The sequence below is a fragment of the Ascidiella aspersa genome, chromosome 7 (assembly GCF_963924565.1).
Source record: "Ascidiella aspersa chromosome 7, kaAscAspe10.2, whole genome shotgun sequence".
In the NCBI taxonomy this organism is placed as follows: domain Eukaryota; kingdom Metazoa; phylum Chordata; class Ascidiacea; order Phlebobranchia; family Ascidiidae; genus Ascidiella; species Ascidiella aspersa.
This window is the reverse complement of record NC_139453.1, coordinates 17,792,583-17,819,416: the sequence shown is the minus strand read 5'-3', so window position 1 is coordinate 17,819,416 and position 26,834 is coordinate 17,792,583. Positions and strand designations below refer to the sequence as shown.

Below are 26,834 nucleotides of genomic sequence, written 5' to 3'. Positions count from 1 at the left end.
ATTTGTCATGACATTTAAAAAAATATGTTTGCATTATTTATGTCATTTACGAAGATCTTACGAATAATCGGTAAATATTATATTTAACCTGGGCAACGCCGGGTATTTCGTCTAGTGTTTTAATAAAAGCGTTTTATAGAGGTCGTTTTTCAGCAACTATTAAACCGTTTTTTGAAAACCTTTTTAGCTGGTTTGAAAATATACGTTTTCTATTAGTTTTAGAATAAACGTTTTAGGGAATTATGGCGTGGAACGTTCAATAAACGTCTTTTTATACTGTGGGGGTATGGGTCCGATTAATGAGTCTTCATTTATATAATTGCCAAGATGAATCGACCACACTCCTACAAGATTTGAGATGGCCTGTCTTCGTGAGGCCATTCAGGTCCAATTCTTTCCTTTAGTTCAGATACATGAACAGTCAACTTTGCTGTCTTAGTAAAAGCTGTAAAAGCCTCTCTCTCTGCACTAGGCAGTACTGGGTGATACTGGTTGATACTGGTTTTTATTCGATTGTGCGACTATACTTATTGGCGAAAAAGATTTCTAAAATGCACAGGAAATATTGACGTAGATATTCTTACGATTTTCAATAATAAATCACGTGACAACAAGGCGTGGTCTAAACCTTTTTCTCTCGACTCTTATAGACGGAAATAATATTTTTGTCCCAATATGGCTTGAACAAAAGCGCTTCGATCTACATTGCGACGTAACTGGCGTTCGATTCTAAAAATTCTGGATTGTTGACAATAAGGCGAATTTCAAAACAAAGCGCTCACATTAAACGGATATACGTAACATCACATACAGCTCTGACGCATAAAAATTGGTGTAACAAGGCATTCGTTGCAAACTCTAGCAAGAGATATCGGCAATCGAATTTAAACAAAAACTTTCATGACGCAACATTAAGGCGATAAAACAAAGAATTAATTTGATGTGCTGACGTGTTGCGACAATACAAAAAATAAAAACGTTTTTCTATCATTTCTGAAGCAACGTTTTATAGTTGTTTTAAGTAAAACGTTTTAAAGATTTGTGTTCGCAACGTTTAATTAACGTCTTTCAAACAGTAAGTAAAACCTATTTAATTTCCGCTAAGAAAATACGTTTTGGAATGGTTTTTGACAAAAGGTTTTAAAAAGGTCGTTTTTTAACGATTATTAAACCTTTTTTTTGACGAATTATAGAAACATATATATTTAGGTTTAACATGTCCGTTTTTTATCGGTTTTTAAAAAAACGCTTTTTACAAACCGATTACTATACAACTTGTAGAGGTCTTCTTAAGACCACACAATATTCATAATTTTCTTGTATTTCATAAAACGTCTCAAGACGTTTCTAAGACGTCAAATTTAAGTCGAAGACGAGTTTTCCAGATATACACCAAAATAAAACGTTTTCTAGCCAAGACGTGTTCAATGGGGTTAGTCACATTGCGCATTATGCGTATGTTAATAATACAGCGAACATTGAAAAAATTAAAATGCAAATATTTCAAAAACCCAATGTGCTAGAAAAACATGAGAACATTTCCAGAAACAATCTATCACATCTCCGTTCAAAACTTGCTGTTGACCAGTGTTAATTATTTATGCTCGTTATAAATTAGAATCGAACAAAACTTTCACACGTTGATTTTGATAGTCTTTAAAGTTTAAACATATTAAAGTTTTAAAATGTTCTATTTATCTATGAATAGTCCTAATATCGCGATTTTTCAACTCTAAAACATCCGACCAAAGTGGGCACGAAGAATTTTCAAAACCAAAAACATTGCTTTTTTATCGCAATCGGTTAAAAATATCAATAATATTGATTTTTGCCAGATTGAACCCTTACTCATAAACAAATTTATACCAAGCAAGGCATCGCTGGAAAGGTTTATCCTGTGCTAAAAAAATTTAGTTTCACTCAGGGATAAAAGTTTTCGGTGGTAATTGTGTTTTAAAATGTACGTAAATATTGTGGGTTGTGCCCACAATAGAATAATATTTATTGCAAACAAACAAACGACAAACAGTACTTACAGGTACTGGCGATATAGCCTACGTGCAATAATTACCTCCAACATACGCGATCTAGACTCCAGAAGTGAACAGTTTGAGACTGCTCGTCTTTGGTATAAAATGAAATCCCTTATATACTTTATACCAGCTGGCGTTAATTAAATTTCATAACAATGCGGTTCTGCCCCGCAACGAAAAACAGGAAATTCTAAGCAATTTACGAAACACGAGTATAGCAATATGTTGACAGTTTGATGAATTCACACAGGCTGGTGTGACGACGTCACAATCTAACAGACTGTTTCAATAGAATGGCCGGAGTTTCAACCTGGTAACAATATGGAGCGCAAACCGCTACAATATGTTTATTTGGGCGTTAAAACTATCTGCCAGGAATTGTTTGCTGACTAGCCTTTTGGATATGTGGAGCGTGGGTGGCCATGTTCTTTAAAACAAAGAAAACGTCCGTCTTTTAACCCACTGCATAAAACATGCTTCTTAAAGTATTTATATCCCTTTGCCAGCAAATAAAACAAATATTTCGGTTTGCTTTAATATTGTTGTTGCACTTTTTTTAACAAAGAGTAACATTTAAAGAAAAAAGTAACAAAACTTTGAAGGTTTGATCTGAATAATATATATCACATTTCCCTATTGTATCAGAAAACGATTGTCCTGTGTGTCGTCTATCCTGAACGTTTGCACCCAAATCGGTCAAATTGATAAAAAAAATATACAGAAAGTGGTTTGTATTTTTTGCAATTAGCGTTTTATTCGGGTTTACCATGCATGAAATAACAAAAAAATGTTGTCGTTTTGCCAAGAAAATTTAGATTATAAGTTAAAAGTTATCACTTGTGCTGAATACACTTCAAGTTGAAATTAAAAGCATGAATACATATTCGAGTTGATAAAAAAAATCTTTACAGATAAAATGAGCCCAAAATGGATAGCTTCTCACTGTAGCAAGGGTATTTACAGAAATGCCCAATGGTAAATTGGAAAACTTGTTTGCAACTTGCATCAATAGCAAGCTGTAGAAACGAATATCTACTTCCAATGGTAAATTGGAAAACTTGCTTGCAACTTGCATCAATAGAAAGCTGTAGAAACGAATATCCAATTTCTTTGTTTCTGTAAAACTAACACAGAAATGATACAAAAATTAACGGATAATTTAACTGTTAGAATAAGAAGTGATTGTAAAAAATATTTCATATTGTCTTTACCTACATTACAAACTTTGTTTTGTTCTTTACGACGGCAGTGGTAAATTTTGGTATGCAGAATACGCCTTTCCCAATACAATTCTGTCCCTCAGAATAGTAAACAATATGAAATAACTAAAATATTGACAACTGTTAGACATGTAAAATTAGCGAAATGTGTACAACAAATCTGCTTAATAAATGTTATGGTACAAAATAGATTTAAATTGTAATTTTATAAAAATGAAATTCAATACAACCTTATTTTCTTTTAATTTTGTAATCTACATAGGCGATAACCGGCAATAACATTCAGACCAATTTAAACGGCTGTAGTACAACAGATTTTACTGCGTTGAGTTATAAGACTTGATAAAATGTATTTTGTCTTTTGTGTCTTTTTGCAACATTACAAAATTCTATTGAGTTATTTTGTTAAATATATTAAGGCTATTTTTTTTAAGTAAGTTGCACTTTTAAGTGGATCATATTTTTTAAATTTGTTGAAGGTTATAAATAGTTTGTGAAATATTACTTTTTAGTTTTAATATCTTGTGTTTGTTAGATTGTAAGTGATTATTTAAATTAAAAAATGATAAACTGGTGTTGCTGCAATCCATAATAATCACATACATCATTGGTTGTTCTAAGTGTCAGGAATGTGTAAAATAAAGAAAGGCACCTATTTCAAATTTACCTAAAAAGGTTAGTTAAACTTACCTAAAAAACTGAAGAAGTGCTGGAAGAATCAGCTGATCCCAACTACTTGACCACATTAATAAATGTATTTGAAATACAACAATTGCAACATGTAACCCAAGCAGCAAATTCAACATTCGTAGAGGTTTGTGGAACATAAACTAAAATTTGAAAACATGTTCATCCTTGTTTTGCATTGTTTCCTTGCTTTGGATATGATAAACAAGACGCAATACCAAACTTTGTTCAGGATAAATTACATATAACGTTTTTTTATCATAACTTAATTGATCAGCAGAACTGGGGTATGGCTGGGTCTATAACAGTTTCTGGTAATTTTGTAGACAACTAGGTCTTTTTAAATTCTTTACCAGCTTTCCAAGATACTCTTTTAAGAGCTTTTGCCCAAACCGACGCCGCATCTAAAAAAATGGTATAGGCATAGCGGTAGATTTTTTGATGAATTTTATTGTTTTTTAGCTTTTTTGTTGTGGTATTGTTTATGTTTACAATAAAACTGTACAGATCAATAGTAGTTAAACTAGTAAAATACATATTTATGTTTTAACATTGATTGTAAATTTATCTTTCAGTTGGGGTACTTTGAGAAAAAATCGAAATATGGATTTTGTAGAAAAAAGCAGTTGAAATTTGCATTACGGGTGAATAATTTAAAAGTGATCAAAAGTAGGCCAAACAATAATAAATGGGGGTTGGGGGTTGGGTGTCCGGACCCCCACTTTCCTTATCAGGGTTTTACTCGCCGTCCTAAGCGGCAATGTTTTTAATGTAATTAGGTCACGCGTCGTAAGCTAATGCAAAACCAAAGCGAAACGCAAAACGTGTTTTTCGTTTCTTGTCTGGTCAACCCTAAACGCAGGATTTTTTTCTTTATCGTTATTCGTTCGGGTTGGCTGACCAGCAAGTTTGTGTTTGACAATTAAAAACAATAAATCAAGCGGTTTTTGTTTTTTCTCGCTAAAAACGTTGAGTTAGGCGCTGCTGATGTTCCTCGCTTGTTCGCTGTCTGCGCTAATATACGATGCTAGTGTAAGCCTGCAAGACGTGCTTGTATTTTAGCTGACTTGGCACACAGCCCGGCGCAGATGTTGTGCTAATCGAATATCACCCGGGAAAACGATGTTCGTTTAGTATTGCAGGTGGCGAGGGACGTGCTTGCAATTTAGCAAACTCCTGTACATGGATCTGCCAAAATCAATCACACATATTTCACGGTCTTGGTTTAGTTTCTCGCCTAAAGTTAACGATTGCATACGAAGCGGTTTTGCAGCTAGCGCCTGGCAGGATTGTTGACGACGCACGTGTTCGCTTTGCTTCTTAAGTTTCACTTTTGCTGGACGTTAATGGACGGTTTCTGATTAGTTTTTATTTATTTATGGTCACTACACTCACTATTTTATGACGTTATGCCCGTCACTTATTTATGACGTCATTAACGTCCGACGGAAAAACGTGGAATAAGTTAAAAATTCGTAGAAAAAGGAAGGAAGCAAATAGTTTCCCCCAGGAAACATGAGTCGGCGGGTTGACGATCCAAACTTATTTAGATAGTGTGAATTCACTACACAAACTCCAGTATAGAATAACGCTAAGCTGAGGAGTGTGGACTCATAAAAAGGTGAAAGCAACACACGGCGCTTTAAGCTAAAACAATCGCCATTCGTCGGGTGGATACCGAGAGAATAGGACACATTTTGAGCACGGTTTGCAATCACGTGGTTAGAGACAAGCCTAGCCTTATGCGAGCACTTGGTGAGCATGGGGGTTCGCCGTATACTGATTGTCGTATTGTCCAATAAACGTCTTTCTCGAGAACATAAAGTCAATTCTACTTGGGGATTGTGTCCTAATGTCCTAATCTAGCCCGCAGCAAAGTTCTTATTCTGTGGTGGGTAGTACTGCGTATTTGGCTTTATTATGTCGTTGGAGTTAATACTATGGTACTATTGAGTTTTCTGCTTTAGGTATTGTTGATTTTTATGTCTTATAGTGCGTTCCCATATTAGATTTAGAATATGCAATCAATATTTTCCCTTGGATTTTGCCAAGAAACGTAAAGTTGCAAAATTTAACGAGAATTGGATGGCGTAGTACTTTTTCAGTCAAGTCGGCAAGAACAAAAAGCAGTATGTTTACTGTGCAATGAAAGTGTTGCCGTGTTTAAACAGTACAACATGTAGGATATGGCAGTCCAATTAATATATCGACCAGGAATCCGGCTCGCCAAGTACTTCATTTACCCATAACAGGCCCGTCGACTGAAGAAGTTGCCCGCACCTGTTCTAGCTTGTCGAAACTTACGATGGGCAAAACGTTTACGGCCTACAAAATAAGCCACTTATATTAAAGTGCTTTACCATTAGGACAAGAGCTTTTTTTGCTATGCTATTTCAACTTGATTTTTACTTTGTCTTTGTGCCTTGCTATGTAGTATGTATATATGACAATCGATTTTGCATATCAGTTAAAGTAGTTGGAGTACAAGTAGAATGCTGGCAAGTTAAACAAATCATCGCTTATTGATGCTTTTTGAAAACGTTTTATAACACATGTTAGAACAACATACTTTTGATTGGCAAGTTTATTTATTTTTTTTGTTTTGAGTTTATCACTCTCCCATAAAAAATCATACGCCAACAAGAATTGGCGGGCCATATTTTGGGACAGGGCCTGTAGTTGGCCAATATTGTCATTTGCGCCGAATAGAACAACCATATTTTTTCCTGTAATGCCGGTATCAGGCATCTCAAATTCTATGTCTCGAGTTTAATCACTTTGCTCTTTGTCAATTAATTAAAGTGCTAAATATTTTTTGTTCAATACAACATATCCAGATCATCTAAAATTTGAAAAAAATATACCTTATTACAGAAAACCAATAATATTTCTGAAATCAGCATAAAAAGTAGACTAAGAACTGTCAACATTTCAGTAACCATAAAATTTATGCAGGACATTGAATACTTAAAAAAAACTTTTTTTATTGGACTTGAAATAATGTGAATTTGTTAAGTTGATGACAATCAGACTCACACAATACACAAATAAATTTGTTTACTTACATAGAAACGCTTATGACTGGATTTTAGTGGATTAGCAGTGTTATTTATTCCAATAGCTTTGTACAGCCTTTTTTGATACCAAACATAAGCACCTTCAGGGAAAACCCTACTTGGTGACCATCTAATAAATTCATTGAGTTAAATACTTTAGATAATTGCATTATGTCAACTCAATTATATAAAAAAAACAATAATTAGGCTTGCTTTAGTGTTATGTATTTCAATTTAAAACATATCCACTTATACATCCAAAATCGAGTTTTTACCTTAGTATTTCTGTAATGGTCATTATCTAATGTGGACGGGTTTGCCATTGTAAAGTAAAAATCAGAGTCTTTTAAACTACAAACAATAAAAAATATCTACTTACTGAATAAAATTATGGTTGTTTTCCTGTACCTTACTGAGGTTTGCAACATCTTCATATCCACCAAGAAGTGTTGCACATTTGTGAACAATTTGTAAATACTTTGGTGGTAGCAAGTATGTATAAAGCATTGAAAAAGCATTCATCAAAATTAAAGCAGTATATTGTAGTGACCATGCTACATCAAATGCTTGATAGCTCTAGAAGAAAAAATAAAATTTCGCAATATTTGTTACATTTCTGCAACAATTACCATAATATGTACCTCTGTATAAAATATTGGGACCAAGCCGACATAGTATGCACATAGCAATGATGAAAACACAATTTCTGCAATTCGAGAATTGAAGTCCCGGCACAACAAATTTACTTCCTCTCGAACCTATATTATAACATATGTTGCAACAGGTGTCCCCTGAAAGGCATGTTTTTTTGGCACAAATTTTGTCCAGTTACACACCTTTTTCAGCGAAGTGTACAATAAAAAAAAGGTTATTCAAGTTACAAATTCCAGCCTCAAATTGTCGCCTGTACCACATACAAAAATAATCCCTTGAGTAAATAATATTTACCTCACCAAAGTTTAAATTGGAGCTACATACAAAGAAAAAATGACAAAATTAGTTTTATTCGAGTTATGTACATAGGTTTATTTAAGCTATGTCAAATCAAGAGGTTTTTAAATTAGTTTTATTAGGGCTATTGGATAAACGTAAAGCGCAAAGTGACAAATTATTTTTCAAAGAGTTTTATGCTAAAAAAACGATTACCAGAAAACAATATAACTTATAAAATATTTCCGTTAAGATCGAAAAAAGTTCATAAAACTAAATATGAAATCAGAAAAACACCTGTTCAGCATCACAAGCATTGCCTAAATTTGCATAACTTGTCTTTCCATCCCCTATTGATTCTGGTTCTTCCTGTAACCGACTGAATGAACTTGGATAAAAATATTCTGTAAGCCATCCAGACTTTTTTTGGGGTGGAGAGTCCAGATTGTAAGACAAAATTCCATTTTCAGATATCCAATAAACAGGGAACCAAAACAAAATCCTAAGAAAAACCACACCTTTGACACTACAAATTTTAGAAAATTAGATAAAATAAAACTTACGGGTAATATAGAAACATCAATTTCAGGTAGTTAAATTTGTCATGAAGCAAAATCAAATTTTGAAAAACTTCAGCCACCCAAGCAAACATAACCACCAGACAAACCAAGATCCATACAAAAAGATGTGTAATACTATCCGAATTAGGTTTCAAGTGCTGAAATAAATAATAAAATAATGGACCACTGTTCCTTTTAGCATGAAGCCAACTTAAACTATTCTGTTCTACAAAGTGACATGATGGACATTATTGACCTAAAGAAAGATTTATACTTGATAAGGAATTAAATTGTATAGTTGAAAAGGTTATAAGTTTGCCTTTCCCCAATTGAAAAAAATCTCAGTAAAAAGCGTGCAGCCCACAAGTTGGGAAGAGTTATAATAGACCATGAAATACCACTTAACTATTACAGATCTGAAAACATTGTTAGCTATCATTATCCTAATGCAGGGGTGGGCAACCTTTTTAACACAAGGGCCAGTTAGGAAATGTAATGCTTAATGGAGGGCCGCACATCAAACAAACACTAATTCATAGTTTCAGCTTTTACTAGAAAAACTAATGAGCTACTAGGCTGCAACTATGGCAGTTTTGTCAGTGCTAATAACTTTTCCAACAATTCTAAAGCAGCCTTTCTCGTAAGGATCGGCTCAGTACAATTTAATTAACAGCCTTAATTCAAAACCAGCTGTTAAACATAACATCTCAGTCAATATGCGTGGCAAAAGTCTGTTAAACCTTGGACGTACCAGACAAGCGTAATTGTTGCAAAACAATTCTTTATTATAACAACGTGACTAGGGTTGGATTATCCGGATAACGGTTAACCGGTTAACCGCAGTTTTTTTTTTTCTATGTGATATCCGGATATAATTCTGCCGGTTAACCGGCTAAAAGAGTGTCGTTGCTAATGCGTTTTACACTGTTTAGTAAGTTTGAGCATTCTTTGTTACGTAGAGGCGGACTCCCGCTGAGCGCAATTAAACCTTTGCTCACACTTCTATTGTCTTATACTTTCAACCATAATTGTAGAAAAGGTTTTTGGTAAAGTAGAGGGAGTAGCCTCAAGAACTTCTGGAAAGCCTCATTGGCTGTAGGCATCAGTTCAGGGTTGCAAAGTAACACTTTGTTCAACTGGCGATAATCCATAAAAATCCTGTTAGAGCCATCTTTCTTTATTACATTAACCACCAAAAAAGCGAATGCAGATCGCAAACTCCGGATAACTCCAAGCCATAACATGTCATCTTCTATGTTGTTTTGCAATCGTTCTCTCAAACGAAATGGGAGGCGTACAGGTTTTGAACTACTTGGTTCATCATCCATCAGCTTAATGCAGTGTTTGATAAAATTCGTCTTCCGGCGCATCGCTGAAAATATCAGAAAACCTGTCGACAAGTGCTGCAATTTCCTGCTATTCCCCTGCCGACAGTTTGCCGCCAAAGGCGACCTCCGGTGTTTCGCGGGCCTTCGGTGTTTTTTCTTTTACTACAAGAGGGTTTTAGTTGTTCTGTGGTAACAAACTAGATTTTTTGACAACCAAATTATTTGCATGTTGCTTTTGCATAATTTCACATATTGAAATATGCCAATTGGGGATTTTTAAATTAGCTATTTTGTATATTAAAATTTACCTTCCACAAGATAGTAAACACTAATCTTCTTGAAAAGAATATTATCAGCAATGTAGACAAATTATTGTCTATTAAATGAAAATTTATTGTCATCAGGCTTGGCGGAAGAGTGCTTGGGTACCACCACACAGTCTGTAAATATGATGAAACAAAATTTAAAGTTTTAATAGTTTAAGTAAAATCTCATCTATTCTTTATAGCAGGATTTAAATTGAGAAGACCGAATCCAGATTATGAAATCCAAGTATTTTATTATTAACAGATTTTACTTCATTTAATCATGTTATCTAAAGGGGCATGGTGCAAAATTCAGTAGTCATTATATCACAATTTGAACTAATAAAAAGAACTATGAATGGTTCAACATTTTTATAAAAAAAATTTGGTCTAAAAATATATATTTAATTGTCTTGTTTTAATTGATGACCAAAATCAAAATATTGCACTTTGTCATAGACAAATTTGTTTAAAACAGATATTTCAGAATTTGTAATGTTGTTTTTAAAATAAAATGCATTTTATAAAACACAGAAGTGCTAAAAAATCTCTGCACCTCTAACAATTAATTGGCAATGTATTACTTTTGATTAAAAAAAGGATATTTCAAATAGGACATCAATGGGGTCCACGAATCTGTTAATCAGAATAACTTATGAGTACGGTATTTAAAGTAGAATCCCAGGGGATTCATGAAAATTAAGTTTCAAATCTAGAATAAATGAATCCAGACTATCGAATCTTAGTGTATTTTATATTAAACATTTTACTTTTAAGTTGTTTGTGAGGGCGGGTAGGGATTATTCATAATATACCATACAGTGACAGCAATTAATCACACGACAACTGTGTATTTATATATTATAATTAAGATTCTAAACAAATAACATGAGTATATTAATTACCATTCTAAACAACTGCCACAAGCAGTTGTGCAAACTGAATGCACAACTATATATATAAAATTAAAAATGACATAAAACAAATACCAGGTTGTTGCCTAAACTTAATATTATATTTTCAAAGCGAGTACAATGCAACACAAAAACTCTTTAGAAATTCAGTCCTATTTTATGACATTTGTTGTGTTTTTGTTTTACTTTACTACAAAGGCTATGATCTGTTATGTAGTGAAATAATGCACTGCAAAGAATACTAAGTTACTATAGCCGGCAATGTGTATTCAACACTTGACAATTGCACTGTGCATTTTCTCCAAGGGCAGCGCATTTTATGAAGGGATGAGTAACTTTTGCACCTGGCCTAACACATTAGTCGCTCACCTAATAACGCTTGATTGACAATGAACTATGCGGCGAAGGTTATCGCGGGACGTAAAGTAATTGGCTGCAAAAAAATGCTGAAGTCGCACTACATTGCTACAGTTAAAGCAAGCACAGTAATTGTTTCGCCACCGCTATAGGCCTTTATCTAAACTTTGCCACTTTGGCTTAAGTACAATTAGGTGCAATCATCCTTGGTAAACACGAATAATTTACAACTACCCTGAAAATAAATGGCAAAACTGGACTCAAATTTCTACGTTGAATCCCTACTAATCACTGATCAATAACACATTGGAAGCTAGCAATATGTTTCATAAACATGTACTTTTCCTAACTTGTCACTTGCATACACGGAAAACACGGAAAACACTGAATCACCTTCCACCATAAAATTATTATTAAATTACACTGTATTGGTTCTGGTATCTTATATAAAAGAAATATTTAGGTTTAATAATTCATGAAAAAAAAAATTCATAGTATGCCACATTTCAATCTAAACCAATGTTTCATAAACATTTTTACCCCAGGGTGAACTTGTACAGCTTTCAAAGCGTGGCGGTGCACCAGGCGAGCAAAGCTACTGCAAACTATGTTTGGATATGTTGTTATTGCGGCCTCCTAATTTTATTATCTATAAAGTAGGGCTCGAGAGTAACTTAAAAATAACGAGAGTCCAGAGTCCAGTCCGACTCCGGCCGACCAAATGTGCAATTTTGTCAAGTTTCGAATTGGCTGTGACCCTACAGCCTTTATTTCAGGTGGATTTTCACGAATCCCTTCATAGGGGTGTCATGTAATTGATCCACTACCAATACATGGTTGGAAATATCCACCATATGTTATTCTGCCTTTACAATTTACAGTTGGCGCCAATATCAGTTAAATACTGTGCATGCTCACATCGCACTCGGGTAGTTTTACGTGGTCTTATTCAAGTCTCGAGTCTGACTCCTGCAAAACAAATCGACTCTGTTGAGTCTGGAGTCCGACTCACCAGCCCTGCTATAAGGTATGGTGTGCTATATGAGACAAACCAAAACAGAAAAAAAATTACACAAGGCCTTTTATATTGTCAATCCCGAAAACACATGGCATGTTTGTTGGAGCTGGATGGAGACACACAAGCAACAACATCTAACTTGAAATAAGTCCTAAATTTAATGGAATTAGACCTAAATGGACAAAATAACGCCTAAAACGGTAGGGACAGGGTATGGGATGGTTTGGGGTTACCTTTTTGACATCAGCTGCTTGTGTCAACATTTAGGCGCCCTAGTTTGAAAGGTGTCTTTAGGGCACCACTACTTTGACACTGGACTAGCCACTGTTTGGGTTGGCGCAGGTAATTGGTAGAATTAGGGTTGGGCCTAAGCACTCGCCCGCTCGCCAATGCGAGTGCAAGTTGCTCCTGGCGAGTGCTGAATGACATTCACTCGCCCGAGTGGCTTCGGCGAAATTTATTCGAAGTTACGTTCTAAGCTCGTAATGAAGATTGTTTGTCACGTTGTATGATCGTAATAAAGACTTATTGTCCCGTTTTAAAAAAAACAAACGTTTACCGGCAAACAATCAAAGGCGTCATTGCTGCAGTGGTAAATAGTTATGAGGTTTATTGTTTAACTTAAACGTTGTTAATTTTAAAAAGTTTAATCTGGTCGTTAACGCTTATGGAAAAGTTTACTAAACTTGCAATGTTCCCAGCGATAAGAATTTTACTTTTCTGATTTATTGAATTGTTTGCATGAGAAAATTGTAACAATAATTTTGAATGTAAATGTATTATATTATTTGTAGGCAGTGTTTTTTAAGACTTTTAAGAGACCGAAACGGCTCACTGAACACTACGGTATTGTAAAAACTACAGCTGAGAATTACCAACTAGTTTACGTAAGTATGTTGTTGCGCTCTCGTAAGTTCATAGCGCAGCACATAACCTCTGGTGCATATAGTTAACAGTGCGAAAGAATGGTTTAGTTGTAAATTTACAATTATTTTGTGATTATTTGCTGTTCAACCAGTAACTGTAGTGTTAGGCGAAGTTTTGCGTTTTGTTTCTAGCGCGAAGCAACTTGCGGTAAAACCCCTTTAAGCACACAAAAATCAGAATACGAAAAACAGAGCGCGAGCATTTTAAAAAAATGATAAACGGACAGGCCGTTGCTACTAAATTGTCAGTGTTATTTTTTCACTAAAGACTGTAAAAAATATTTACTGCTTTATGGGTATAATAAAAAATATTCAGTGCTTTAAAAATATTCACTGCTTCAATACTTTGTTTAACCATGCATGGATATAAATGACCAGACTCCCAAAAAACCAATGTTTCCGTGTAGAAACCATAAGACAGGTTAACGATAACTCAAGAAATGACCGCGCTAGGACGGCAATTTGCAGACGGCGTGCCAACAAATTTGGCGAGTGCTGATTGATAGCTGCTCGCCAGGCTGGCGCGTGAAATTTTTTTCTTAGGAACAACCCTGAGAATTAGAATTTGGGTTAGGGTTGAAATTATTAGAAGAATTAGTAATACAGTTAGGGGTTAGGTAAAAAGTTGTAAAGGCCTAATCTTGCCATTTAGTTCTTATTCCGACGAATTTAGGTCTTATTTCGATTTACACAATTATTACAACTATTAGGTATTAGTCCTATTTTGGTCTTATTCATAACTGTGCCAATAACAGGCATTGGGACTTGAAAGGGCTGGAAATTCATAGAAACTAGTGACTCAAGTTAAGTTCCAGACATGGTGCTTTATTAAAAAATTTAAATCTGAGTGGCCATTGTAGAATGAAGAATGATATCCAAACAGCCTAATTAATTAAACTTTCCCAAATTCCCATTTTCTCAAGAAAAGATTCAATTAACTGTGGATGGATGACTTGGATGTTTTCAGTTTTATTCTGCATTAAAAATATGACACTATTTTAGTGTTGAAATATGCCATTAAAATATTCCATCGTCTGTCGCCACCTGCAGTACTAAACGGAGATCGTTTTTCGATTAGCGCGACATATCAAACTACTTCGAAGAAACGGTATAACTTTAATAGTTAGTTAATCTAGTTGAGCGTTTGATAACCGTTTTAAGTTTGGACGCACCTGGCGAGTGAAACAAGCGCGATTTTTTTTTGGTATAACAGCTTTTCTTTTAAATTTCTTGCAAGTTTTTATTACATTGCCGAAAATAAAAAAAATGTTATATGTCAAATATTTTTGAATACGTTTTCGGTTTGTCTGCGACGCACTTGGCAGCTTTCCACGGCGCAATGGTAAAGAAGGGCTGATCTAGTTCAAAATACAGCATCAAAACGTTAACAAACCGGACGTATTGTGAGATCAAACATTTTTCGCACTTACTAGTTAAAATAGTCAAAAAGTATTTAACATGAACTTGTGTATAGTTTGTCAAAGAGGCGACGGGCCCGATGAATTACAGTAGGTTGCCGACCCCAGTCTTACACCAAGATCTGATATTAACGCAGACAACAAACACCAAGAAACATCAGCACTGTCTAACTCGACGTTTTCAGAGAGAAAAAAGCGGAAACCGCTTGATTTATATTATTAATTGTCAAACACACACTTGCAAAAACTATCTAGCGTTTACGGTCGACCAAAATTTTTTTATCTAGCGTTTACGGTCGACCGGCGTTTTGCGTTTGATTTTGGTTTCGCATTAGCTTAAGCGTTCCGACCCAATTACATTTAAAAACAGGCAGCTTCGGACGGTGAGTAAAACTCTGACAAAAACGAACAAAAAACGATAATGTCACTTACGAAAAGGCACCAAATTATAATTAAGTGTCAATCAAGCATTATTGGGCAAGCGAGTAACATGTAATGCCAGGTGCATAGTTGCAATTTTCCTAAATGCGGTAAGTTGCAGAAGTAATACTACATTGTAAAACGTGCTTGCCGTCAACAAAATGCGCTATAGGGTTACTTACGGTCAACTTTAAGCCAATACTCAGCGAGGTTATGTAGTTATGCACAGTGTGATTGTCAGCTATTCATTACGTTAATAGTAACTTTGTATTCTTTCCAGTACATTAGTTAACTGCATAACAGATGTACTTAAGTAATCTCAAACAGGCCTGTTAACGAATATGTATTTTATTGGTAAAACGAACCAACTTCTCAACGACGCAAAGAAAACTGGCGTGTTAAGCTACAACAACGTGCTTTTTAAACAAAATTAATTTATTCTTCTTGATTTTTTATATGATCTCGTGTATAATAATATCATGCACGAAGTAGTTAATATCCCGGTGTACATTTATTAGCGTTAAGCCGGTCAAGCGCTCTTCGCCGCAGATCTATTGAACGTTTTTATTAGCCTCAAACTCGAAAAGGAGCGCTCAGCTGTCGTAGTTTTAACAGGCAATAAAAGTCATTGCATGCTTTATACAATCGGCGAAATCAAACTCAAAATCACCATATTTGTTTATAAGCATCGTTAATTTTGCTGACAACGAAGTGCTACAGTTTGTGATTGATACGTCACAGAGGCTGTTCTGACACCGCAATTCAATATTTTTCGCGCACAATTAAAGTTAAAAACCTGTGACATTCGGACGTGAATGAGTCAACGAGGTGTTACGTTTGTCTAGCAAACAGGCTATTTTAAACAGCCGTAAGCTACTAATAATCGCTGTTTTTAACGTCTAGAATACACAAAACGTAAAAATTTTCAGGCTGCGCCCGTACCCCTAGGAGTTCATACCAACAGGGTGCACAAACTGTCCAAGCGGCAATGTTTTTAATGTGATTAGGTCACTCGTCTTAAGCTAATGCGAAACCAAAATAAAACACAAAATACCGTTTTTCGTTTGGTCTACCGTAAACGCAGGATATTTTTTCTCTTTCGTTATTCATTCAGGTTGGATTAGCAAGTGTGTATTCGACAATTGACAACGCTAAGACAAACCTTCTTTCTTTTTTTCATGCTAAAAGCGTCGAGTTAGGCAGCTGATGGTCCTCGCTGTTCACTGTCTGCGCTAATATTCGATGTTGGTGTAACAAGCAGTTTTCCTTAAAGGTGAACTGTCTTGTGCGTTTCAAACTCGTGATTTTTATGTTATGATAATTACCGCAAAATTTTTCTCTGTAAGCATACTCTAAGACAGTGATTCTTGAGAGATTGTCAAGTGTGCCATAATTTCGGAAAAGAGAGTATTTTTATTACCAATAGGCATACATGCCACTCGCCAGCATTTTAGACTTAAATACGCACTATTCATTGCAAATTAATAGTTTTGAGAGATTTACATATAGTTTGTCGTGTGTTAAGGGCGATTGTAAAATTACTGTATTGTTCTTCTGTTAATAGGTAAATAGTTAAGATTTTTTTTTAGTGTGCCGTTTTTTTTTTTTTTTTTATAAGTTTGGAAAACACTGATCTAAGACCACGTCTTTAGTGTACGATTGCACCTTATTTTCCATTAACAGCAGCTTGTATTTTGCTGACTTGGCACACTGCTTAGCAGATGTTGCGCTAATCGTCGCATAATAACACCCGGGAAAAAGGTTCTTCGTTTAGTTTTGCAGGTGGCGAAAGGCATGCTTGTAATTTAGCGTACTCCCGTATATGAAACTTGGGACACTGCGCTGCTGACATTCCAATTAGGATTCCACCAAAATCAATTACACATATTTCACGGTCTTCGTTTAGTTTTTTGCCTAAAGTAAGCTGCACACCAAGCGGTTTCACAGCTGGCGCCGGGCATGAGTGTCAACGACGCACGTGTTCGCTTTTGCTGAACGTTAATTGTTTCTGGTTAGTTTTTATGACGTCATTAAAATCACTATTTTATGACGTCATAATTCATTACTGTCAGACGGAAAATAGGGGAATTCCCTAAGTTGAAATTTCGGGACACCCCCCCCCCCTTTGGTATGGGCACGCTATGCGCCTGGGGTATATTAAGATGAATCCCTCCTCCAAAGAAAATCAAGGTAAACAGAATTCTGTGTCCATGGTCACATGAATTAAATGTCATGTAAAACATTTTTTTCATTCGCAGTGATCGGATAACGATAACAAGTAGCCTGCTATAAAACAACTGTTTGTTTGTTTGTTTGCTGGCTGGCTGATTAGTATAGGTGAATGAAACATATGCATACTAACCTTATAAATAAAAATATATTGGCCAAAAAGCCCAGTGAGCAAGTAAGCGTAAAACAAAAGTTCAAATCTCAGAGATCCCATGATTGGAAGATCTGGAATTTTAGGGTGATTTACTTGGACAAGACTGACAGACTCTTTTGTTGAAGATACATGATCATGTATAGTTGGCGCAACACAAAATGGTGCTTGGCTAGCTGTTTTACCCCCAGAAATCCTGAAACAACAATAAAAGTTATAATTAGATAAACGACTTGGATGCTGTTAAAACTTGCCAACAAAAACACGTTGAGTTGGATCTTAATAGTTCCTTAAGTCACCTTACTCATTTGATTCAGACTAAATATAGATGTTGCTACTAATGGACATAGTATATTTATTAATAACCGAATGAAATATTGTGAATAAAAATAGGCTTACATTTAAAAAAAATAGTTTGTTTTCTGTCTTTGTACTTTTTGAAGCATCTTTGTATTCAATGACATATCCAGGGGCCCTGAACACCTTTTTGTAAGTGTCTAATATTGTTGTTTGTTGGTTTTTGTCAGGGTTTAGTAAACTGTTTGAAGTGGCAGTGTTTTAATGTTATTGGGTCACGCGTCTTAAGCTAATGCAAAAACAAAATCGAGCGAAACCAAAAAAATCTTGTTTGGTCGACCGTAAAAGCAGGATAGTTTTCCGCTGCACTAATCGTGGCAAGGAAAAATACTTTTGTTTAGTATTGCAGGTGGTGAAAGGCGTGCTTGTAATTCAGCGCTACTCCAGTACACAGAACTGAGGAAACTGTGCTGCTGACAACCGAATTATGATTTTACCACAATTAATCATATTTCATGGTCTTGGTTTAGTTTTGCCTGAAGTTAACGATTGCACACCAGGTGGTTTCGCAGCTGGCGCCTGGCAAGAGTGTCAACGACTATTAAGTTGCTTTTCTGTGATGGCAAACCTTTACTTGGTTAATCTGAAAAACCTGAAGTTGTAGCACATTGTTCGCTTTGCGTTATATTCGAGCAAATATGTTATCCTGGAAAATAGTGCGTCCAACTTAGGTAAAATCTTGATAAACTAAAAATTGTTACAGTAAAAAATGCAGCATTAGTTTTGCGGGGTTACGTAAAGAGTTTTATAATATGTTGCGTGCGCCATCACAAAGCTGGCCTCTTTTTGTTAAGGCGACGATTCACTTTCTTACTCGCGCGCAGTGTGACGCCGCCGCTCTTTTTGTTAGATGGCGATGACATGGCTCTGTCTGCCTCATAAGATCGCATGCCAGCGACCAATTGGGCGAACATGTCCCGGTGGACAAGTCAATTTGAAAATAATTTTAAATCCATACTTCATGCATAAACCTACTAAAATTAAAATATTCACACTACCAAAGGGCCATTCCGTGTCAATTCACACAGTCAAGAAATTCAACCTCTCCGATTTTCCTTAAATTTTGCACACCTTTTCACTATCCTATATAATGAACACCTGCAAAATTTGAGCGTAATTTGTTGAGAAATGCCAGAGTTATGAAGCTTTTAGTTTGGGGGGGTCTGCCGAGGGGGCGCAATTTTTCCATTTTGGACCATGTTTGATGCCTTATTACTGCTAAACTAAATAAGGTAACAACCCAATTTTTTTACAGGTGATAGTACTTCTACCAAATATTTAAAAAAAAACATAGTTTACATTGTCACTCTAAAAGGTCAAAGGTCATAGACATCCAAAGTTGGCCTTTCCCAGCACTCGGCTAAAATTTTCCCTAATTTTGAAATTTCGTCAAGACCCCATTTTTAATTGCAATTGGCTAAAAATGGGTTGAAATGTTGTTTATAGGATTCTCTCTGAACTGCGAAAATTTCAATACAAAATATTAAAGGGGTTGGGAGATATTTATTGTGAAACATGGGTTGAAATGAAAAAAAGCAAAAAGTGGGGTCCTTTTAATATCCCGGTTACCCATGACCCCAGTGACAATTTGCACTGAAATTTTGTCCACATATTTACTAAGATATGACAAGTCTACCATGCAAAATTAATTCATGGTTCTGAATGTTTTCTGATAGAAATTCTGTGTCGATTTTGGACAAAAACGCGAAAATTTACAAATATAAAAAAAGTTAAAATGTATTTGTAATTGTGTTTTTAACTATTGTTACCTCACAAAACACAAGTGTTATACTTGATAACTGTAATGTACAAGTGTACAACTTAATAACTGGAATATTTTTCTACTGTATAATTTAAAAAAATTCATGCATTTCTCGCCAGGCACGCTGCCACATTTGTTGTGCTATGTAAAACCTTGTTTTCTGTAATGGCAAAGAATTCACACTAGCAAACTAAAACTCACTTTTATAGCTTTTTAAAATTGTGAAATAATAAACAACTTGATTGTGATATAGATGCTGACACAATTATATTGCCATAACTAGAGGCGCAAGAGTTTTGGAAAATTAAGCCAATTGGGGTGCGGCACAAAAAGTTTGAGAACCCCTAAATACAGATTGTCAAATTTTTAGTTTAAATACAATATATTGTTTAATGTTATCAACAGTTAGATGAAGACATCAGAGTTGTACCTTTCATAATAAGGTGCAAGCAATATGCTTATAGTGATCAAACGAACTTGAGCATCTAAAAAGCCTAAATGACTTTATTGAATCATTGTGTGACACCTTTCTCGCTTCAAGACTCATCACTTGATTAGTTAATCACAATCAAGTTACTTGAAACAAATTAAACATAATTTAGCTGATGATGAAGTGTAATATTACTTGATATTGCTGAGAACTACTTATTGGTTGTCCAAGATGCCGTGTAGGGATCCAATAGTTATCACTCAACAACTCTTCACCCTTTTGTAATATACTACAAAAAATATGGAGCTTTAACCTCAAAAAGGTTGCTTGTAATATCAGATTATTTGGAACATTTAACAAGCACAGTGCATGCATTCATTGACCAAATAATTCCAATTATTATCTGATCACTTGGTTCTCCAAAAAAAGATCTTTTTCAATGATGGTGCTGCTTCACAATACAAAACTCACAAAAAAGTATTTTTGCTTGGCACTGGAACTGGAACTGAAACTGAGTGGCATTTCTTTGCTAATTCTCATGGCAAAAGCCCATGTAATGGAATTGGTGGAACCACCAAAAGATTAGCTGCATGTGTAAGTCTTCAAGCAGCAACCAACAACGAAATTTTACCAATCAGAATGAAATCTGCAAGCCATATATTGGCCTACATTTGTATCATTTTTCGGCAGTTGCAATTGACCTTGTTTCACTTCTACAAGGGAAAATAAAATATCATCTGACAGTCAACGCATTTTTAAAGACTGACATGATTGTGGAATGAAGCTATAATGTGATCTTCTGCCTGTTATTGTTTTACACCATATCACTTTTCCAATTTATATCACTTTTCCAAATTATTGTTTTGCATATCACTTTTCCAATTCAAATTTTGTGTTGGTCTTTAATTTTACTTGAGGAAAGCCAAATATATTAAATCCCAAAACTGAGATTGTGTGCCCATTGGAAAAGATCTTGTGGTGTAAAAATTTGGTTGTTGGTTGCTGCTTGAAGACTTGCACATGCAAAAAAATCTTTTAGTGGTTCCACCAATCCCAACACGTTTAGTGATGTCCAAATGGAACCCCTACATGGCATGTTGGACAACTCAGCGAAATCAAGTAATATTACAACTTCACCATCAGCTAAATTCTGTTTATGTTGTTTCAAGTATATTTTTATGAATTGCTAAGGAAGCAATGGGTCTTCAAAGCAAGAAAGGGGTCGCACACTGATTTAATAAAGTCATCCAGGCTTTCAGATGCTCAGTTAATTTCGTTCTATTAATGTGAGCCTATTGCTTAAACTTATTATAAAAGATAAAAAACTGGTGTGTTCATCTAACTGTTTATAACATTTAACAATATATTGTATTTAAACTAAAAAATTGACCACCTCTATTGTAGGGGTTCTCAAACTTTTGGTCCGCACCCCCATTGGCTTAATTTAGCGAAACTCTTGCCAATTATGTCAGCATCTATAAGTTATTATTTCAAATTTTTTTTTTTTTAATTGTATAAAATTGAGTTATAGTTTGCTGCTAGGTGTAAATTAATTGCCATTACAGAAAATAAGGTTTTACATAGCACAACAAATGGGGCAGTGTGCATGGCGAGAAATGACTTTTTTGTAAATTATACAGTAATATGGCCAAAAAATAGAAAACTACTCCAGTTATCAAGTTGTACATTATAGTCACAAGTATAACACTTGTGTTTTGTGAGGTAACAATAGTTAAAAACACAATTACAAATACATTTTAATTTTTTTTTCATTTGTAATTTTTCGCATTTTTGTCCGAATTTGACACAGCATTTCTATCAGAAAACATTGAGAACCATGAATTAATTTTGCATGGTAGACTTGTCATATCTTAGTAAATATGTGGACAAAATTTCAGAGCGAATTTTCACTGGGGTCATGGGTAACCGGGATATTAAAAGGACACCACTTTTTGCTTTTTTTCATTTCAACCCATGTTTCACAATAAATATTTCCCAACCCCTTTAATATTTTGTACTGAAATTTTTGCAGTTCAGAGAGAATCCTATAAACAACATTTCAACCCATTTTTAGCCAATTGCAATTAAAAATGGGGTCTTGACGAAATTTCAAAATTAGGGAAAATTTTAGCCGATTGCTGGGAAAGGCCAACTTTGGATGTCTATGACCTTTGACCTTTTAGAGTGACAATGTAAACTATGTTTCTTTTTAAATATTTGGTAGAAGTACTATCATTGGGTTGTTAGTTTATTTAGTTTAGCAGTAATAGGGCATCAAACATGGTCCAAAATGGAAAAATTGCGCCCCCTCGGCAGACCCCCCCAAACTAAAAGATTAATAACTCTGGCATTTCTCAACAAATTACGCTCATATTTTGCAGGTGTTCATTATATAGGATAGTGAAAAGGTGTGTAAAATTTAAGGAAAATCGGAGAGGTTGAATTTCTTGACTGTGTGAATTGACACGGAATGGCCCCAAAGTAAATCTTTTAAAAAGCATTGGTATAATCACATATAAAGCAAATCGTTTTTTATGCAAATAAAAATGTCCTGCAGTCTTTTTCATTCTCATCAATGGGAAAATATTTTCCGGGCAAATAGCGGTTAGGTCTTTTATTAATTTTACTGACTTTATGCTACTATTAGCCAATAGTTTTCCAGAGGAAACATAGAGATGTCAAACCTATCGCGATCATGCAATGCAGCAGTAAAACTGTTTAATATGTATCCTTCATTATTATTTTCATTTTGCTAAAGGTAAAAATCTGATTTGGTGCTAGTTAATCGCATTAAAATAGGATACATTGTGACATCGTAATAAAGCAATATGGTACAATAAGTAATCTCAATTCTGTGTTTTGATAAACATAACAATCAGCAAAAAAATAAACAAATTCAAAATACCTATTCAAATAGTTAATACATTTGGCAACTTTATTTTATTTTAGTGTTCAACAAGTTATTGCCACACATTTAAAAATGTTTGATCAGTTTTCAGTGCTCTAGCGGACCCCTTGAGACCTTCTCGCAGACCCTTGGTTTGAACTACTGACATAGAGGATCAAATTTTAAAACAATCACATCAATATTAAATTTTTTACTATTATGTTGTTTATGAAATTTTGCTAGTTAATAATTCACCGTACAAAGAAAATGTGAATTTTCTGCAATCAGAAATAAGGTTATTGTAGACAGAATCTATAAAGTAAATAGTACGAAACCTTGCAATATTTTTAGATTACAGTGTAGAATTGTAAAGTGGCACTGGAATTAATCAGAATGCTGGCGAATATGTTGACCGAAGATTGAGCCAGAAAACCGAAGAAAGGGAGCCCAAAAAATTTATTAAAAGAAACAAAACTATTTTTTTAATATTTTTTATTTAATATTTTTTTAAAGATCGATTTCACTCAATAAAACTTGTTGTTTTTACACATACCCAATCACATATTTTTTTGAAATGCAGAACATGTAGAAAAATTAAGCACTACGATTGGCTGGAATTAATATTGTTGTACCATGCTCAAAGCAGTAACGGAAGTGTGAAGCATGTTTTTTAGGGGGAAAAGCTAGGCATATAGATTGTTTCTTAATTTAAAAAATACTAAATTTTAAGAATAGAATTTTTGTGTGTTAGCAGATTTACTTTAACTAGGCAAGTTTGCCTATATTGAGTTTAAAAAGCAATCACGATATTCTTGTTAAATAGACCGGTATATGAGTATGACATTTGCATGTGCATAACGAGGATGTACTTGTTAGGCCATGCTGTTCCATTTATGGCCTAAACTATAATTTTGGCTGTTTTAATTACATGAATGCAAAAAATTTTGGCACTTCGCGGAAACTTTTCCTTGTTTTGCAATGATTCTGTCTCATTTTTTTTTTTGCGTTTTTCTGATTTTGCGCTGCATGTTTCCACCTGAGTTCGCCCCAAAACAGCTAATCTATCTAACAGTTTTAGAGTAAAAAATAGCACCCCCAGGATCCAGTTTGTAGTTTAGCATGTACCTTATGAATTTGATTATGTCACAATCACAGAAAATTTCGCCCCTTCGGTGCACTTTTCTTAACTAATTTACTTGTTACCCTTGTCACCTAAACATGGCCATTGTAATACATTAGCCAAACAAATCATTTAACTATAGGAAATCAAAGAATTTAGGCCCAAAATGCGTGTCACCAGAAGGCCGGCAAGATCCTCCCAGCCTGGTTTATAAAATGTTCACCTACAATTTAGTGTTAAAATGTAAATCACTCATACATGATTTTTCCCCCTTCCCATTTACTTCTGACTCACTAAACGCAACTCAACAATAATTAAAAGCTTTCATAAAATGTTTTTCATTTTTATCGCAATTTTCTTCACTTCGCCAACCAAGATTTTTCGACAAATAACTACTAGAACAGTAGTTCTCAAACTGGGGGGTCATGACCCCATGGTGCGCTGTTTGCCTTTTCTCAGGGCTCGCAAAGACGACAATTCAATACCAATCACTATTACGAGAATGACATCTAATTACCATAAAAAATACGTATAATGATTAGGGATGTTCAAAGTAGAATCCCAAGGTATTCTAGAATAAAAATAATAGGTTTTGAATCTAGAATAATAAATCCCAGTACATTTTAGTTAATTATTTACTTTTTATTTATACCCTTTAGTCACAAAACAGCAAATTACTAGGTCCGTACCTGGAAAGAGCATATAGGATACAACCTAACATGTGTAAAGTTGCCATTGATTTTTCACTTAGTTTATTTTAAGAAAAAAAGCCGCGGGCCGGATTAAATTGCTTTACCAAGGTTTATAAACTAAATCTATAGCCGTTTTCAGAACTTCAGGCCACGGCTCATTCTTCCATATATGAAAACGGATTGTGTACAGTAACGGGTTGCCATGCAAACAGCCTCTTCAAATATTTTAACTGAATATTATAAAAGGCAAAAGAAGATTAACTAGATGGGAGTCAAAAGCTACAGCGAACTAAAGCGATGACGTCACATTATTGTTTTTTTGTCCCCCAATCAAAGGCACCTGCAACCTCATAAAACTCTATGTGCACCTATACATAAACCACTCTACGTCCCAGGTTGGAAAGTAAGGCCTGGAATAATTCCTCCGTGCAGTTTCCTGGTGAGCCGCAGTCATTGCCGCGCATCTCATATAAATTCAACGTTAAATGTGGTCAGCAGCAAAAGATTGCTGAAACGTATAAAACTTTCTTTTTTTTAGTATATAGTACTTAATTAACCGCCGTGCAAATTCTACAAATAACGTTTATTACAGCCGCGCAAATTTGGGTGGAAATGTTATTACAGCCGTGCAATTTCAAGCTGCAAAATCGTCTCCCCCGCGCATAATCCAAAGTTTCCAAACTGGTCTACGTCATGTCTAAAATTTTGAAAGTTGTGCAATGTACACTTTTTCTATAAAGTTCCGGACAAAAATCGGTTGAAACATACAAAGCAAACCAAAAAAGGAATATGAGAAAAAACAAGATATGTCGTGAAAATAATTTTGTCCCATATAATTACTACTGAGAAGACATGATCAAGTATGTGGAATAAAATAATAAGTGTCAGGCCGCTGGTCTAGAATCCTACCACAACGCACATTATTTGGGTTAGGGTTAATGGTTGAGTTAGGGTGGGTCAAGTATTATTATTAAATAAAAAATATAATAATATTTGACCCACCCACACCCAAACTCGCACCCTAACCCAAATAATGTTCGTTGATTTCATAACTGTGGTAGGGTTCTAGACCAGCGTCCAATATTGTTATGTAAAAATTGATGTTACAATCAAAATTACTTGTTTTTAGTCCTTCACGCACCTACTCAGTTTGAGCCATAGGAGAAAAATAAGAAATGTTTTACTACTACTAGAATATAGATCAACTACCTGTATTTACAAGGAAGACCGGATTGCTTTGCTTGAAGTCGCCTAAACGGCATTTCTTAATTCTTGCTCTATATTCTATAAAAATGTTTTGCTTCTACAACAAGGAGGTAAAAACCCAGGATCGTGACATCATTGTTCGTGGCACACGAAGACCAAAGGGAAACACGCAGCTCGAAATTCAAGTAAACTAGATATCGATCAGAAATTTTTACACATTACTTAAAGCCAAGAGATTATAACCATGAGGACAAACTCTCACTTTTGCCTTTTTTCTTTTGCCTTTAAGCAATGCATTCTACTTTCGACAGCCGTCACGGTCTGATTCACAATAAGAAAAACATCATCTTTCCTATTTAAGCCTGTTATAAAAATGTACGCTTTTGGCGTAATTTGTTGTTTAATGACCCCTAGTCCTAATTTAAACCGTTTTCTGTTTACAAAATTGACTTGGTAGGACAGGCAAGGTTATCACAAGTTGTGTGACACTTTCTTAGGATCCTACTGTACTTTTTTGAAAGGCGTGTTACTGTTAAAATGTACGCGATTGAGCTATGTCGTTGATTTCGGGGCTCTTTCCATTTGGTACGTAGAAAGTAACGGGTTACGGTGCGGGTTTGAGTTTAGGTTGGTAGAGCATTATTATTAATAATAAAAAAATGATCTGCGTTGCGTTATGCGGTATTTGTTGACCGTTTTTTGCGTTACTTTCTACGTTAAGATTTATGTGAGGTTTACTTCTGTGCAAACTTCCGAGCGATATTCGGCTTTAAAAAGAGGAAGTATGACAAAACACAGAAGTAAATGGTCGTTAGCTGCTTGAGAGCT

General features: G+C 34.9%; 1 protein-coding gene across 4 annotated transcripts; it reads right to left on the bottom strand.

Moving 5' to 3' along the window:
* Positions 1-2,749: 2,749 nt before the first annotated feature.
* On the bottom strand, positions 2,750-26,257 carry LOC146138111 (transmembrane protein 39A-B-like). Of its 4 annotated transcripts, none has more exons than XM_083393625.1 (11): positions 26,010-26,255; positions 17,535-17,748; positions 10,123-10,254; positions 8,490-8,644; positions 8,224-8,428; positions 7,638-7,754; positions 7,376-7,572; positions 7,006-7,126; positions 3,944-4,083; positions 3,245-3,358; positions 2,750-3,157 (listed from the first exon to the last, which is right to left on the bottom strand). In XM_083393625.1, exons 1-10 carry the CDS (start codon positions 26,060-26,062, stop codon positions 3,271-3,273), a joined length of 1,422 nt encoding a protein of 473 aa, XP_083249751.1. In that variant the 5' UTR covers positions 26,063-26,255; the 3' UTR covers positions 2,750-3,157; positions 3,245-3,270. The 4 variants fall into 4 exon arrangements, 3 of the variants coding, with proteins under 3 accessions (XP_083249751.1, XP_083249750.1, XP_083249752.1); XM_083393624.1 differs by having other exon boundaries at positions 3,249-3,358; positions 26,010-26,254; XM_083393626.1 differs by lacking the exons at positions 8,224-8,428; positions 8,490-8,644 and having other exon boundaries at positions 3,249-3,358.
* Between the last annotated feature and the right edge of the window lie 577 nt (positions 26,258-26,834).